General features: G+C 27.3%; 2 protein-coding genes and 1 long non-coding RNA gene across 6 annotated transcripts; 1 reads left to right on the top strand and 2 right to left on the bottom strand.

Moving 5' to 3' along the window:
- Positions 1-896: 896 nt before the first annotated feature.
- Positions 897-4081, bottom strand: LOC112594042 (hypertrehalosaemic prohormone-like). The gene is made up of 2 exons (XM_025338644.1): positions 3528-4081; positions 897-1251 (listed from the first exon to the last, which is right to left on the bottom strand). The coding sequence occupies exons 1-2, from the start codon at positions 3687-3689 to the stop codon at positions 1201-1203; spliced, it is 213 nt and encodes a 70-aa protein (XP_025194429.1). The 5' UTR covers positions 3690-4081; the 3' UTR covers positions 897-1200.
- A 1190-nt stretch (positions 4082-5271) lies between these two features.
- On the top strand, positions 5272-8825 carry LOC112594033 (E3 SUMO-protein ligase KIAA1586-like). 4 transcript variants are annotated; one of them, XM_025338630.1, is made up of 5 exons: positions 5272-5638; positions 5770-5891; positions 6160-6241; positions 6293-6415; positions 6496-8825. In XM_025338630.1, exons 3-5 carry the CDS (start codon positions 6196-6198, stop codon positions 8634-8636), a joined length of 2310 nt encoding a protein of 769 aa, XP_025194415.1. In that variant the 5' UTR covers positions 5272-5638; positions 5770-5891; positions 6160-6195; the 3' UTR covers positions 8637-8825. The 4 variants fall into 4 exon arrangements, with proteins under 4 accessions (XP_025194415.1, XP_025194414.1, XP_025194412.1 ...); XM_025338629.1 differs by having other exon boundaries at positions 5770-5903; positions 6305-6415; XM_025338627.1 differs by having other exon boundaries at positions 5770-5903; positions 6302-6415.
- Positions 8826-13350: 4525 nt separating this feature from the next.
- LOC112594034 lies at positions 13351-17172 on the bottom strand. Its single transcript, XR_003114628.1, has 3 exons — positions 16920-17172; positions 13744-13827; positions 13351-13668 (listed from the first exon to the last, which is right to left on the bottom strand). It is a non-coding gene; the product is annotated as an uncharacterized LOC112594034 (long non-coding RNA).
- Between the last annotated feature and the right edge of the window lie 158 nt (positions 17173-17330).

The following is a 17330-nucleotide window of genomic DNA, read 5'->3' as shown; positions in this document are numbered from 1 at the left end:
ATAAGTTAACATAAGATCAACAAAAGTTTCAATATTTTGTCACAGTGAAATGTCTAAAAAGTACGTAGGTACCTTTATTATCGATTGACAAAAACCTCCTTACTAGAGAATATGCATTTTACTCGTAACCTAGCAATTGTTATTATTTTTTAAATTTACAACCCATTGAATTTTAAATATCATTGAAACGACTACCACTGAAGCAAATCGTAATAGAATAAATTACAATGTAGTTATATATATATTATGTTGTCAATTCTTTGTGACCAAGAATTGTTTCGATGATAATACTATTTACATCAAATATACAACAATACTAATAATTTGTGAAATATTAAAGCAATGACATGTGTGTATATCAAACTCGTATAATGTTTATTATAAATATTTAATTTCAGGCTGGTATTTTAATGCATTTCAATTTTTACTTTTTGCTTAAACAAATAAGCGGAAAATATGTTTAAGGTTGAACTTATTTGTTTTTATCACCAACTTATGGCACTTTATTTTTTGAGGTTTTTCAGTCAATTATACTATTTTTTTTTTTTATTATTATATATATTTGAATATTGCAATTATTATAGTATAAAATACTTTCAATGCATATATAATTATAATGCATATTTTTAATTTTACTGAGTTTTCAGGACATAAAAATCTTAATTTCCATAATAAATACATGCCATACCTATGCACACGATATAATAATATATTTATATATATATATATATATATATATATATATCAAGATCAGAAATCCATATAATTATTAAGGTTTTTAAATAATTGACAATACTGTTATTACGTCGTATACCAATAATAACACATTTGTCAACTTTTTAGTCCAACATTTCCAGTGTAATGAATGAAAACACAGAATATAAAAACGTATGACGTGAGTTTGGTGGTTTTTTTAATATAGAAAGCAATGCACTTTGAATAAATCTTTGACAATAAAACTAAAATATTGTCTAAAATATATCGAAAAAACAAAACAGTGGTTGATGGGTAATAATAAGTTTGGTAGATATAATAATTGCAAATTGTAGAATTTTATGTTATTATTATCACCATCTTAATAATGTGACTAGAAGTAAAAATGTAATTTTGTAGCTGACGGAGTATCATAAGTCCCGTTGTTAGTGATCTATGGCTGGCGTATGGTAAGTGGCGATGGTCATATTCTGCAAAAGTGGTTGTTCAAGACGTGATTGACATTCGTTCACACATTGCGATCCGCTGCGCTTCGTTCTACGGAAATAAACATTAATAGTCAATAATTGGTTTTGTTTAAATGGTTTAACATTCTAAAAAAAAATAAATTATAATATATGAACTCAATAGATTCTCAGTAAAGTTGTACTCAAAACATGATTATAAGTTTATGTACTTTTAATTAATATTCAACTCGATCCTAACCTTATGGATGAAAAATGTTTTTTGGTTATCAGATTAATACTCGTTTGTGTATAAAATTTCCATAATAACACTTTGTTTCATTTAATTCCGTGAGTTTTTTTTATTCTCGCCGTCGTATTATGACACATCGATTATAATAATAATTAACGATTCATTTAACAATATTAGCGTTTTCCAAAAAAGTCTAAATTAACGGATTAAAAATTATGTTAATGCGTTTAAGAGCCACGCAATCTTGTCTATGATTGTTTGTTTTCGTGAAGCTAATCGCGATATAACTAATGAAAAAAAAAATAAACAGTAATGCTACGCCGAACGAATATAATATCTTTCGAAATAATTAGTCAGTCATGCGTCAGATTATTATTAATTTAATTTAATTTTTATTATTATTTTTCGACAAAATATTTTTTCAAACGGTTTGTGCACAATTGATATACATAGTATTTAATTAATATCAAACTTTTAGTGAAAAATTACTGATGTAAACGTAAACACATCCCTATTCCCAATCGACGTTCTTCAGATGAGTGCTGAGTGGTTATTTTTTATGGTGATCTCAAAGGACAAGGGACAGCATTTTTATTTTATAATAAATTATTTATGGACATCGAACATGCCATATAACAAACATTTCTTCAGTGACGTATTTAGTACATAATAATATTTCATTAAATATATGATTGTAAGTTGTAACCTCTCGAATAGACATATGTTACTCGCACAATACATTAACTATTAAGAATAACGTCGAACAATAGTTTTATTATTAAAAATAGGTACCTAACACAATAACATTTTAATATTGTATTTTATGCTTCGGCAATAATATTAAATTGAAACAATAACATCGAACGTATGATTATGCCATAAAAAGGATCAGGAACGTTTTATTTTTGAACTATAGATATGTCTTGATGTTTATCATATTTTTTTAGACTGCAAGAGAATAATAATAAACATATTACAGAGTACGGTATTAAAGCAGTTGTCCACTGATAAAAAATGAGCGAAAGGGGTATATTTTTTTTTTAAACATTTGGCTAATAAAACCAATGACGGAATAAATTTACATAATATATATACGTCGTGTATAATAATGACAAACAATATGTTCTTTGTTGGAAAAAAGTGCAATCCTCACGACTTGGTCGTACACAATGTCATAGTAATTTAATGCCGCTGCGAGCGTGATTTATCATACGAGCACTCGCATAGGTTAAATATCAGGTATAGCATTTAAGCAACAGGCTGGGCGGTATTATAAAATAGTATACAGACATACCTATGATAAATATACTCGAACAACCTTATATTGCGTACAACCTACTTGAAATCATCATGGTTGGGATTTTATATCATTTGCATATCTCTTATATGAGATGGTTAAAAAATAGCATGGTAAGTTAGTAATGTCATCGTGCTTTTATGCGATTTTATTGTTTTTAGTGCTTTTTTGAACTTTTTGAGATTTTTTTGCATTTTTACCTGTTTTTGAATCAAAATCGGTCATATTTTAAGAAATCATATTTTAGCAGAACGTGTTTTTAGATTTTTATCAATCAAATTATCAAGTGAATTGTGTTAATGTATAGATTAAGTAAATAGGCCGATTACGCTGATATAACGCCGTACAATTAAAGCGATAATATATATAGGTATAATATAATATTACGATAAATTTGAATTAGGTACTTGGTTCTAATTTTTGTTATCTGCTGATTTTTTTGGGTTTTTTTGTCGATTTCTACCGTAAGATTTTCTTTTTTTGCATATTTTTAGCGAATATTTAGCGATATTTAAGGTAATATTATAGGGCATACCTATATATGCAGTTTCAAGTGCTATGAAATCCCAACTCTGGAAATCATTACAATTATCAATGAAAATGAGAACGAAGTCGTCCGATCTGTTTACATGCGGCGCTATAAACTATCGCGTGATGCACGTAAGTTATGGACATAGCGTATACCTATATAGAATACATTCATTTTTGTATTGCCTAACCGTATATCTTACAGCCATCAGTGTGACAACAACGATACCCTAGATTATGAAGAAAATGTATAAAATAAAATTAAAAAATGAATTAAAAACGTTGTTTATACCTGAACCAGCTTGTATATGTAGATGAGCGTGTCCATGGACTTGCACTCGTCCGACGCGGGCGCGTTTCTCTTGCCCTGGCCCCACGTCGGCGTGAAGTTCACTTGACCGACGGCGATGCACGCGCATAACATGAACACGACCAACAACAACAGGGTGCGCATGGTGGTGATGGACGTGGCGACGAAGTAAAATATTACTTATAAATAATTATTTGCAGAAGTGACCGTCGAGCGGTTTGCAAACGATCGTGCAATAATACGTACGTACAATGTGATACGGATTATTATGTGCGGCTGATGACGTTGAAATCGTCGGCAAAGGTGTTCGGACTCTGACACGAACGACTTGATGGATGATTCAAAATTGATAATTGGCTGTCTGGACGTGAGCGGCGTCTAATGCTCTGTGCGGTTGCCGGGCGTTTCGGTGCGAATATATTATAATATAATAATATTGTACTCGTGTTTAGTTATGCACGGGTGGTTGCAGCGTGCGTAAATGCGACGTGGTGTAACCGCGAAATGCCGAGAGTCGAAAGTGATGGCCAACACCCTCAAAGTCTCCGGCTTATATACCTACCCTTGGACGCCTACGCCCCCGAAGAAACCCAACGACGACTTACGCACTCGGAGCGCACCCTACAACACTGTTTATGGTGTGTGTGTGTGTGTGTGCATTTCACTCGATTCGTCTGTCGCACACACACAGCTTCTTTTGATTACGAATAATAATAATAACAATTGCACATGACGTATAATTGATAATTATTATGTGTTTTGTGTGCGTATATTTCGCAATTCGTTTTTAAATGTCTTGTAAGGAGAGTTCCAATGCTGCACATCTAATGTATTACAAACAAGTTGTTATTTAAATAACTTTACAAAAATTGTAATTAAATAGTACATAAACAGTTCATGACAATGTTTTTATACGATAGTACCTGTATAATATACATTATTATATTAGGTGAAGTAGGTAAGCGAGACTGGAGTACCAGGATTCAAACCTTAATTGTTTTATGACATTTTTAATTAGTTAAATGAAATAATACCTTAATAGCTTAATAAATAAATGGGAATTAGTCGTTAAATTTTAACTTTCAAAAATTGTTTAACAAACACGAATTAAAAAAAAAAAAAAACTGTATTATTACATCAAATCTATCATTTGACTTTCAAATCAATATAATATTAATTGATTAAAAAACTGTTTTTACATCAATAGTTAACTAACACCTTTTAGATAGAAACTATGTAATTAATTTAATGTTACAATTTGTTCCCCGATCAATTGTTATACAGTAAAACCTCTGAACAGCGGACACTCACGGGACCGACCAAATTGTCCGCTATTGAGAGGTGTCCGCTATTGGGAAAAATTGATAAAATAATATGTATGTAACGGGATTATGCCGGGACCGGAAATTTTGTCCGTTATTGAGAGGTGTCCGTTAAGAGAGGTTTCACTGTAGTAGCTGTCCACATTAAATTTGTTTGGAAATAATCAAACATTTAAAACATATTATTTACTAGACAAAGCTCCGAGAGAAGTTTTTGAGAACAAAACTACTTCAAAGATTACTATTTTTTGTTCTTATATTACACATAAAAATGTCAAATAAAGAATTAAAACAATATCGTGTAACAAGAAAAAAATTTCGTTTTTGTTTTTACTATTCGTTGTCATAAACATATTTTATATATCGTTTATATTTGTTTTAGTATACTGTGATACCAGAGCTTGCGCTAATGGGTAGTTCTAACCAATGTGGGTAGTTCTAAATTGAAATGGGCAACTCTAAAAACCAATTTGGTCAGTACCAAAAATCGTGAATTTTCTGTATTATTGGAATATGTAATATTGTTTAATTTAAGTAGGTATGTATTTTATTTAATATTTTTTACACAAATGTTATCAATCCATTCCATAACATTTATTATCATATACACATAGAAGATTGTGTAATCTATATGATAACACGATGCAATACAGAAAGTGATAATAATGTGACCATTAAATTCGTCATGTTTTATGTTTATTTTACTAATTACTTAGACGAAGAAGTGACCAAGTGAAAGTGACGTGCGTAGCGAACATGGATTTAAAAAAGGTAAAACACTAATACAGTAATACTAACTTACTATATAGTATACCTACCTATTTAATTATTTAAATGGTACATACTAACATATTATAATTTATAAATATAAAGTAAACACATTTTTTTTTATTCTTATCCAGCAAATGTCACCATATTATTACTATTACAAGGATATAATTTGACATGTGGACCGTCACCAAAGGCTTCAATATTATTTATCATATTTAAATAATATTGAAGAATAAAGTACTTCCTACATTCAGTATGTACTATGGTATATATGTATCCATAGCACCCAATTTAAGCTTGCATTATCTTAGTTTGCTTATATAAGTTGATTAAATAGCTTAATTATTTATATAATTATTTCTTCTCTGCTTTTATTGTTAAATATTGGCATATTTTTTCGGTTCAAGTTTAAATGATGCTGTTTGCATGAATGGCTGTTATTAAAATTAAGCGCACAATTTTATTTAAATGTTTTAATGTTTTATTATAAATTAATCAATATTTCAAAACTTGAATTTTAGAATAAAAAATTAGCCCCAAAAAGCAGTTCTGGTCTTATGAAAAAATGGCTTTATAAAAGTAAAAATACTGATCTTAACATAGGTATGTTAAATTAAAATGTTAAATAAATAATAGATTTTTACCTGATAATAGATAATTTAGTAGATAACTTAATTAACACCACAAGCGGCAATAGCACTTCAGTAAACAGCTTGGATAACACCATAAATACTGAGATTAGTGAGATTCAACAAAAGAACACAACTTTAGTGAATGGTAAATATTGTTTAGAATGTTTTTATAATATTTTAAATGTATTTAATAACCAAAACTAATAAAAGTAATACTTATTTCAGACAGTAGTTGCATTAAACATTTTCATTTTAAAGGAAAACATTTGATTCGTTGTGAGCCATGTTATGCAGAACAAGACATAGTAAAGCGATATAGTAATAATAAATCTAAAGTTCCTGCAATCGCTCAAGAGTATGGAACTAAATATCTTCTGAAAGTATTAAATGACCATCTGTCTACCACATATCACATAGAAGCGATTAAGGTACATAAGTATAAAACTTTAAATACTTCTGAAAAAATGGCCATAACTCCAATGGGAAAAGCAGTCAATCAAGCAAATGACAAATTGGCGAGGAAAATTGGCTGTCTTATGATTCATGTTTATAATGATGCTAAGAAACTTACACTATCTGCTTATTCTTTTCCCAGCCGGGTTATTGTATCACAAAAAGCAAATTTGTTTCAATTAAATGGTGAAGTATCAAATAATATTGATGATAGTGAACTTCAGTATCTAACACCACACACTCATAAAGACCTTCTAGAATGTATTGTAGAAACTCATCAGTCATCTTTTGTGGAAGATATTCTTAATAATTCACTCGCATTGTCTTTGCGCTGTGATGGAAGTGTTGACCGAACTCAAATCGATAAAATGTATGTGTTGATGAAATCTATTACACTAGAAGGAGAAGAAAAACTTTATTTTCTTGGTGCTGAAGAACCTGTTGAAAGGGGTGCGAAAGGTATGTGTGATGCTTTAAAAACAGCATGTGTTAAAAGACTTGGAAATGAAAATTTCAACAATATTTTGAAAAAAACATCTTCTCTAGTTACTGATGGAGCGAGTTCGAATGTAGGACAAAAATCTGGCTTGTGGACCTTATTAACAAATTTGAAAAAAACTGCATGTGGAACTGAAGTTATGAGCCCATTAATTACTTTATGGTGTGCAGCACACCGTTCAAATCTAGCATGGGAGTCAGTGAGTGAATCGGTTCCTGAAGTTAGTTTACTTTTTCAAAAACTTGTTGGTTTAACTACATTTTTTCGAAGATCTGGTTTGAGGACACGAGAATTGAAAAATATTGCTCTTGAGTATAACCTCAAATTGCTTCAACTTCCAAAAGTTTTTGAAGTTAGATGGTCTCAGTTTTCATATACGCTTCTTAATAATGTGCTGGTTTCATGGTCTTGTTTAGTCAATTATTTTAAAAATTCTTCAGATAAAGTTCATGTGGGCCATTTCAAGTTTCTTACTCATGAGTACAACATTCGCCTTATGGCAGTTCTGGCTGATGTTTTATACATTTTTTCAAGGTATCAACAACAATTGCAATCTGATGATTTGAATGTTATTTCAATGGATGAAAAAACTATGTACATCATTAATAAAATTGAAATGTTAAAGTCTACCCCACTTATAGGAGGTTGGGTTGAGGCTTTAGACAAACAAGTAGTTATCAATAAAGATGGTTCACTTACATTAAATTCAATAACTATAAAAAGTATAGAAATTCCACGTCATAAATCCCATCATAAGTTTGTTACACAAAATAGATGTCTTGCAGCAGTTAAACAAGAAATTGTATGTTCTCTTCAAGAATTTTTAAAACAAAGATTTTCTATTGATAAAAATTTACTGTCAATTATAAAACCATTTGTTGTACTATCTTCTGTAGCATGCATCAAAGATATTCATAATTTAATTGGCGCAGACATAGATTTAAAAGAATTTTCATTGGAGTATGATGAATTGATATCAATGGAAAATATATCTGAATTACGAAAAATGAACCTTATTAAATTAGTAAAAACATTATGTGGCTCAAAATATTTTCCAAATGTTTGTACAATGTTGGCAAGAGTGGCAGCTGCTAAACCTCATAGTGCTGATGTTGAACGTTTGATAAGTGCCAGCAACTTATTAAAATCACCATTACGCTCAACTATGAATATTGAGACAGAAAACTTGAGCTTATATATAAATTATAATATGCCACCATTATACGGTTGGGATCCTAGGGACACAGTTTACCATTGGATGTCTAAAAAGAAACATCGAGTCCTCAAAAGAAGAAAAGGAAAGGAACAAAGTTATTTTAGTGGAGTTTTCTTTGAAGCATCTGGTAAAAACAAAATTATCAATAGTGACGATAGTGGCGAAGACACTGAAGATAAAAAAAAAAAAAAATTTTAATTTGTTATTATTATTAATAAATTATAATAAATAAAGTAATGTATAAAGTGTTTACATGTGTGGTCAATATATAGTTTGGTAAATAGTGGTAATTAAGCGAATTTAGCGAGCGACAAATTTACTTAATCTGCATCTACAAAAATATTAAAATGTTGGGCAGTTCTAAAATTTTCTTAGCGCAAGCTCTGTGTGATACAATCAAAGCATTTTTTTTTTTTTAATTTATATTTTGTATAGTGGTAAAATATTGACTGTTATACAATTATTGTTCCGTACGACAATTGTATCCAGTCTCTTCTAATAAGTTCATCTACGTACAATTCGACTACTTTTCGTTAATTCATAAAGTTACTTTATTTTTTGTTTTTTTTTTTATCGTTTATAAAAAACTACTAATTATTATCAACGGTTATAAAATATGTATTTCTAATAATCTAAAATATTAACATAGGTATTGCACATTAATAGATGTGTTGCCCGATCGAAAAAAAACATAATAAACAAATAACAAAAAAAAAAAAAAAAAAATAATAATTTTATTTGAAATCATTTGTAATCACGAAACAAAAATGTATATGCCATCATAAAATCTGCTAAACCGTTTTTTTTTTTCGATAAGGCGTTTATCGCTGATGTATGACATGGTTTATATTAGATGCGATCTTCGATGCAAAATGGTTGTACATCAACTCGAACGTTTACTACCAACATTTATTATTGCATTTATAATCGTGAAATAAAAATATAAACACCATTCTAAACCTTCCAATTTCAAATTCGTTTTTTTGAAAGGAAGGTACTAATGGTACTATATAATATAACAGACCTCACAACAATTATGTAGCGACGACGTGTATACAATATATGACGTAGGTAAATCCTAAGGATTATTTAGTTTAGTTCACAATACGAACTGGATGAATGCGGTAAGTCAGAAAAAAATAACCATTTTATAGGCATACTTACATAACGATTATATATAAAAAAAAAAAAGTAACTATATAATATTTAGAAAAAATATATAGGTACATTAGTACACCTACATTCATAATCTGTTTTATTTAAACGGACGTACGATTATTTGTAAACATCTTAATAATTAACAATATATTTATCAAATCGATTGATACAGCGCATTAGTTTTTACTTTTTACATACATCATACATCTTATTATCCGTACACACTACACATGATAAATAACATAGTTCAAACACATACTTTAAGTAAAGTGTTCGTCGCACATATTTAAAAATATCATGACTGTCGATATATTTATTTTATCATAATATATAATCGTCGATATAATATTTTATCGTCTAAGCCCGACATAATATGTATACCAGTTATTCTTCCGTTTAGCTTGGGAAATTTTCACCGCACAACACCGTATACTGAGTGATTTATTTAAATAAATCATTTTTTAAAAAATACTATAAAGGGTTTTTAAATTCTTTACGTCATTTTAAGCTGTTAAAAAACATTACATAAAATAAAATATTTTATATGATTATAATTTTTATTTATTTATAAACTTTTTTTTAATATCAACAAACATTTTAAATTTATTACCTATTCTAAAGGAAAATATTTATCCACGTTTATTAAAATTGAATTTTGAATGAGCAGTGTATGGGTAATAATTATTTAAAGTTTTGATGATTGGAGTGATGTCGTACAAGAGTGGCACAGGACAAAGAACTCTGTAAACCGTTAGCCAACTAATCCATTCATCTAAACTTAAAATACTTAATGCAATTATAAGTTTATAACTATTGAAAAATTTGTCTTAAATTTGATTTTTCGAAACACTGAATAATATTCTGCTTCGGAATAATGTAAGATAAAAAATGTATGATGTCGCTTAAAAAATTAAAATTAAAGAATTGATAACGATATAAATATTGTTTTGTAATTGCTTAATATTACATGCAACAGAAATAATTTTAAAAACGTTGCTGTTTTTTGAAATAATGATAGTCTTATGTTAAATAAATTACCATGCATATAAAATTATAAATGCATGTAGGTACATTGCGTATATTATATTTTACAAAAATATGACATAAATGTATCTAAAACATTTACTTATTCAATGTCTTCCGTTTATAGAAAATAATAATTGATAAAATATATAAGTAAAAACTACTTAACTATCGAATTTTAAATTCAATTTAATTCATTGACCTGCGCCTAGTCAAAATGTTTTTATTTATAAACATACATTTTTTTAAATTTTTTGACAATAAAAAATTATTTATGAGGTCAAAATTCTTTAAAAAGTAATTTAATATCTAATAACTATGTATATAAAAAGATAATTAATAGGCACAATTTTAGCACATTTGTTTGAAGTTCAAATATTTACAAAATTAGTCAAAATCACAATAACTTACAAACTATAAGTATTTAATTATAAAGTCTTTAACTTTTCTAGAAAAGTTATGAACATTTAAAACAAAATTTCTCATAAATGATTTATACTAGAACTAAAAAATAAAAAAAAAAAATTGAAAACAAATAATACATTTATAAACTGAAATTTCCATAAATAACAAGTAAAATTATTTATTTGTACTTGATAAGAGGCACAAGAAAATTTAGAAGTTATTTTTATAACATATTTAAGTAAGTTTGATAGCCCAAACAAAATAAACAAAAATTAGCGATCAGAGAATCAGACAAGATTCACTATATAAAATTATGTAAAACATCTTGTATTTAAGAATGACACTACGAGTTGATAATTTTGTTGAAAAAATAGTAATTATTGTAAGAGTAATTGTTTTTTCATACAATCAAAAAAAAATATATTTTCATAAAATGTATGATGAAACTTACACAAATTTACACAAATGTATACACTCATTACAAATTATATAACTGAAATCGACGTAGTTTCATATATTACCGAAGGGCGAAGACACATATAGTGATAAGAATATAAAAGGACCAAAACAAATTTTCTATGTGGTACAATAGAATCACATACATAAGTAACTACAAAAGAAAATTGGGAAAATAAAGAATTGAAAATAAAGTCTCGTTGTGAAAATAATTTTTGAAAAAGCAAACTAAATTTAAGAATATTAAATTGAATGAAAGAGAACACCTATACGCGAAATAGTGTTATTAAAAAATGGTTCTAGCTTTCTTAAATCTTTATTCGTACTAGGCCATGATAAAATTTTATTAAGTAATACATGTTCTATGGATTCGTTATTATCTGTATAATGCTGAGACAAAGAAAAGTAAAACTGCTATAAATTTTTATCCAAGACTAATACACAATAAATAAAACACCTTAATTTGTATTATAAATGATAAGTAATAGACTCACTAAAAAGATCTATAAAAATAGAAGTTATTTGTTGGCTTTTCAGTTTACTTTTCACAAATTGAACAAAACATTTGATTGAAGATATTATTTTGTTTAATATAGAAACAGCAACTTCATTGTGTTTCTTATGTTTTAATCAGGAAATAAAATCTAAAAGAACCGTAATTGTATTTATTTTTATAGTTTTATTGATTTACAACATGAAATATACATTTATTTTAAGGTCTTCAACAAATTTATATGTATTTATGAATTTTAACCATACATAAGAAGACTTAAAATAATTAATCATTTAGTTGTAGAACTGTTATCAATGACCTAAAAGTAAATAATTGACTACAAAATATATGAACTGCATACATTCAGTTTATGAATAAACTATAGTATTATTAATCCAAGCCATTTAATAAATTTATGTTTTAAAAGTGTTGTCATACTTATTATTATAGAAACTTAAATCAAGTATTTAATTTAAATGTTTTTCTATTTATTTTTATACAAGTACTAACACGAATGTTCGAAAGTTATGTGTACGAATGAAAAGTATTCGAATGTTATCTGTTAGAAAGTTTAAATGTTCAAATATTTTTTTCGATTATTCGAACTTTTATAGTGGAATTAGCAAAATTTAATTTTTCTAAACTGACTGTTGAAGCAATCGGTTTATCTCATAGATAAAATGCCAGACTCGGATTATGTATATATTATTTTATTATGATATATGTTATAATACTCTACACAATCGGTGTACAATTAAATATGAATTCTATGTTTATTTGAAGAAAAATAAATGTATTAAAAAGATAAATTATAGGCAATTTCTTTTAAAAATTATAAAATCAGCTTTACTCAACTCGGAACAAGATTTTTAATACGTTCTTCTCTTTGTTGTTTGGACTCGGAATTTTTTTGGATATCTGTTTTGAATCAAATCAACTGTTTGATCGAACTTTCTGTCTCGTTCTGAATGTGCTGACCTAACCTAACCTCGTTGGAATCATTGGAATAATGATTACAAATTTATATACACATTTATTTATGACCGGTTTGTCACGCGATTATAAAAGTATACGTACCTATTTCGATTATTATCCGATATCGCAAACTCGTGAATTATATGTTCAAATAGGAAAATATAGCATTTGTAAATAATACTACTCAAACACGGGTCAATTCGAACAGATTTTTTGAACTCTTCATTCGAACACTCGACTGGTTCCCATACATGACTATAAAGTGTATAAACACACATATTGTTTCCAGATCTTACGACATCGACTAGTTTTGATAAAAAAAATCTTCATTTTGCGCCCAAGCGTATTACGCACAAGCGCAAACTATAGATAGAAATAATTGTAATAATTATATAGAAAAGATTTATTTTTAAATAAAACCTTCAGTGTAGGTTGGAGGGTATAGAAATGAATGAACAAGAGTAATCGCTAATAGTAGTCACTGATGTTATTTTAATCGACGTAACTTACAGCATAATATGATATAAAATACAGATGAAACAAAATATTAATTACCTATTAATTACACTGTTTAGCACAAATATCCCGCCATTCTCGGGACCACCTGGTATATTAGTTGTCAATCATGCACTAAAACAATACAATTTAATTTAATACAATATTACAGTGTTTAAAAATTTAAAACGCCAATCAACGAGCCGTCGTGACATCTCTGGAAGCCTGGAATGTTTAAATATTAATAATATAAAATAATATAAAATAAAAAAATAAATATATTAATAATTTAATATTTACTACCGAGCGACGACCGAACTAATCTCGACGCCGCGATATTATCATAATAAATTAATTAATAACAATAATTTTGGTCATCCACCACTGAAAAAAAAAATACACAGAACTTTAGCATATCAAAAACTTTTTCCGATAAAATATTATATAAATATAAGTACGTAATAAAAAAACTAAAATCAATGACATTTTTGTGAAATATGTCGTTTTACACTCGGGACAAATTACAATACGTGTTACTCGTATTTAAAATATTTGTGTCTTACTTTTAGTTTGTTCTTAAAATTATATAAATTATAATTATTATTACGTTATTCAATAGGATTATTACATCATTTAAGTTTTACAAGAACTTTTCCTGGGGTCCCGCCGTAATGAATGAAACAGTTAAAAAACCTTAAAATTTTTAAATGACGAATGTTGTTACCAAAGCAATAATTGAAGTATACTTAATGGTGTAACTTTAAATCAATAAAATAATATTATTTTTTTATAAATCGCTCGACTATTTTCCTTAATCTAAAATAAACGCACTTTGATGAAGTTACACTTGTTTTTTATCACGATAATTAAATAGGTAACGAATGTTTCACTGTATTGCTTATAATTCTTTAAACGGTTTAAACAAAAAAACACTTAAAATATTAGATCGATGATTTTATTAAGCCAGGTGTAATTTTATCAAACTAATTTCGGGTTAACCCACATATATGATTGCTTATGATCATGGTGTACTTTGAGTTTATTTTGGTCCACGAATACATGCGAATTGAGATATTCCACACACAAACTTCAAAGACTTTAAAGGCTTTTGAAATCCACATGTCGTCGTTGTTATAGACTAAATTTAGAACCAGTGATAGTGACTATTCTAATCAAAACATGAAATACCTAATAATAACCTTTGAAAGCGATTAAGCTTAAATCAGAAAGCGACTAATGTAAACACGTGTAACGTATACCACGCGTATATACGATTTGAATTCAAGTCTTCGTTTAGAGTTTAGCCCCTTGTAAATAATATTTACAGTAGACACATTTAAGCATATAACTAAACTGTATCAAGTAGGAAGATGAGATATGCAACAAATTAAATCAATAATAAATATTTATTCAAATTCACGTATAGAAACAGTTATGATGATAATAATAATAATAATAATAATAATAATCTTAATTCACAGAAATAAATAATAGTTACATGACAAATAAAATAATTGACAGTGTATATGTAAATTATTATGTAATAATTGATATCTATGAATATTAAATGTCACATAAAACTAACTATTAAATTAAAAACATAAAATACTAAATACATTTAGGAAATTTAAACACCGTTTGTTTAAATAAACATTCGAAACTCGAAGTCACATCATAAGATTAGTGTTTGTCACCCAACCCCCACGCTTGGATCTGAGCATGCCTTTGACGCCATTTTAATGTGTGTTTGTTGATAGTTCTTAAATCAGATATCGTCTAGTCATAGTTCAAATAAGTTTACTCGATAAGTGACGTTGTGTAATAATATTTCGCAAAAGCGAAGAAAAACACTCGATGGCCCATAATTAGTGGGCCCCTTACATTAAGAAATTAAATAATTAAATAATAAATTACGTAGTGATATTGGGAAATTTATTTAGTGTTTTAAATCAAATTACACTCAATAAAGATGTAATTAAAATTAAAAAAATATATCGATTTAAGATGAGAATTATTGCGCTAAACCGATTTTTGATTAAATAGTTTAATCAGATATTAAAAAATTATTATTATTTTTATTTGGTTATAATTCAAAACTAAATAACTAAAAGAAACTTGAAATTTTTACTAAATTTTTAAATTTTCATTTTTATATGGTTATAATTTTCAAAATATTTTAATTCTTTGAGAGCTTTTGATCTAGACAAATGAAATTTTTGATTATTTTCAGTTTTTTTTTTTTTATAGATAACAGTAAATTATTGATGAATGGGTAAAATTGTTTGAAAATGTAATAAGTACTAGTTTTTTAATAAGCTGTTAATTTCTTGATTAAACAATTGGTCAAAATCTCGAAAAATATAAAATAATTTATAGTTAAAAATGAAAAAAATGTCTGTTTAGGTATACCTAAAATTAGTAAATTTTCTAAAACAATGTTTGTTTTTTTTGCTGTAAATTAAAAAAATTTAATCGTAGATAATTAAAATACTCACAAGATTGTGTACTTTAACAATAAACAAAGATGTTAATTATTTTGTTATTAATCAAAAAAATATTCGTGGGGACTTAAAACTGACGTGTATATTATGCATACTATTATGTATTTTATTATACGCAATGACATTTTTCATTTATTTAAATATATTATCTATTAATACGATGAACCTATTTTTTACTGTTTTACAAGTACATAAAGTTATTTATAGAAATACGTTATTAAATTTTAAGTTACGAGTATTTAAATTCATGTTGTATCTAATATTTGTAAGTATAAAAATAAAATGCTATAAATGCATAGTTTGAAAACAAATAGTCTGATTGAACTAATTTTATTTTTTAAATATTCGTAATAGACTGAATACGATTTTTACGGAAAAAATAAATTGAAAATTAAAAAATTAAGAAAATTTCAAAGTGTTTTTTTTCTTGATGGAATGTTTTTTCAAGCTTGTGGCCAAAACCATATGTATTTAACTGCAATTTTACATAATTGCACGTATAGTGCTAACGATAAAAATAGCTTTTCGAAAATCATACGATGAAATATAATTAGTAATAATATACTGACTAACTGTTTCCACTCAAAATCGTTTTTCATATTATACAATGATATTATATCATTGAATTTAAATTGAACACCTCCATAACAGTGATCCACTCGACATTTAATGTATAGTAGAGTGGTACCTTTTTCAATGAAATTATGAAGATCTCGTGGCCCCCAAGTTAGGCATGCTTTGTATGTGTGGGGGGTCACCACTGCTGATGTGGTTAAGTGATGAAATGTTTAAGGTGTCAATACAAATAGCTTTAAAGAAAAAAAGTAAAAATACTTTCGAGAATATATGAATAAAATAAAATGCTCATATTTTTTTTTTTACTTTTTACTTTTTAGTGCTAAATGTTTGTTGACAAACGTTTTTAATACAAAACATAATGTATTGTTAAAATAAAGAATACTTAAAAAATCTTACCCATGTGGATACATTTTATTTTATTCCATTTGTTTACAATTTCTCAACAAATTGACAATGACTCCAGGCTGTACTTGATTATAGTTTGTATAGGTGCACTTATAGCTTTTGCTCTTGGAGGGTTTCATATAGTGAAAACAATCATTGATACAAAAAACAAAAATAGGAAAAATGTCTAACGCTTTATATTATATATTATTCTGCCAACCGCGATTTCGTGTAAAACCAAACTATTAAACCTATCATTTGAATTGTAAATATAAGACTATAATTGACAATAATTTGACACAGTTTAATTATTGGTAAGAACGGTAACTTTTTTTTTTATATATAAAACGATGACTCTTATATTATTTGATGATATACGAGTAAAATGTAATAATTGGTATTACAGTATTATATTATTAATTA

Source organism: Melanaphis sacchari, unplaced genomic scaffold (genome assembly GCF_002803265.2).
Source record: "Melanaphis sacchari strain LSU unplaced genomic scaffold, SCAv2.0 Contig21_pilon_pilon, whole genome shotgun sequence".
NCBI classification, from domain to species: domain Eukaryota; kingdom Metazoa; phylum Arthropoda; class Insecta; order Hemiptera; family Aphididae; genus Melanaphis; species Melanaphis sacchari.
The sequence above is the reverse complement of the archived record's forward strand: the minus strand, read 5'-3'. Positions and strand labels throughout refer to the sequence as shown.

Coding starts and splice junctions, on each gene's coding strand:
- LOC112594042 (XM_025338644.1), bottom strand. CDS start 3,689: ATGCGCACCCTGTTGTTGTTGGTCGTGTTCATGTTATGCGCGTGCATC. Junction 1,252..3,527: donor ACATATACAAGCTGGTTCAG/GTATAAACAACG, acceptor TTATTTCCGTAG/AACGAAGCGCAGCGGATCGC.
- LOC112594033 (XM_025338626.1), top strand. Junction 6,242..6,292: donor AAATACTGATCTTAACATAG/GTATGTTAAATT, acceptor ACCTGATAATAG/ATAATTTAGTAGATAACTTA. Junction 6,416..6,495: donor GAACACAACTTTAGTGAATG/GTAAATATTGTT, acceptor TACTTATTTCAG/ACAGTAGTTGCATTAAACAT.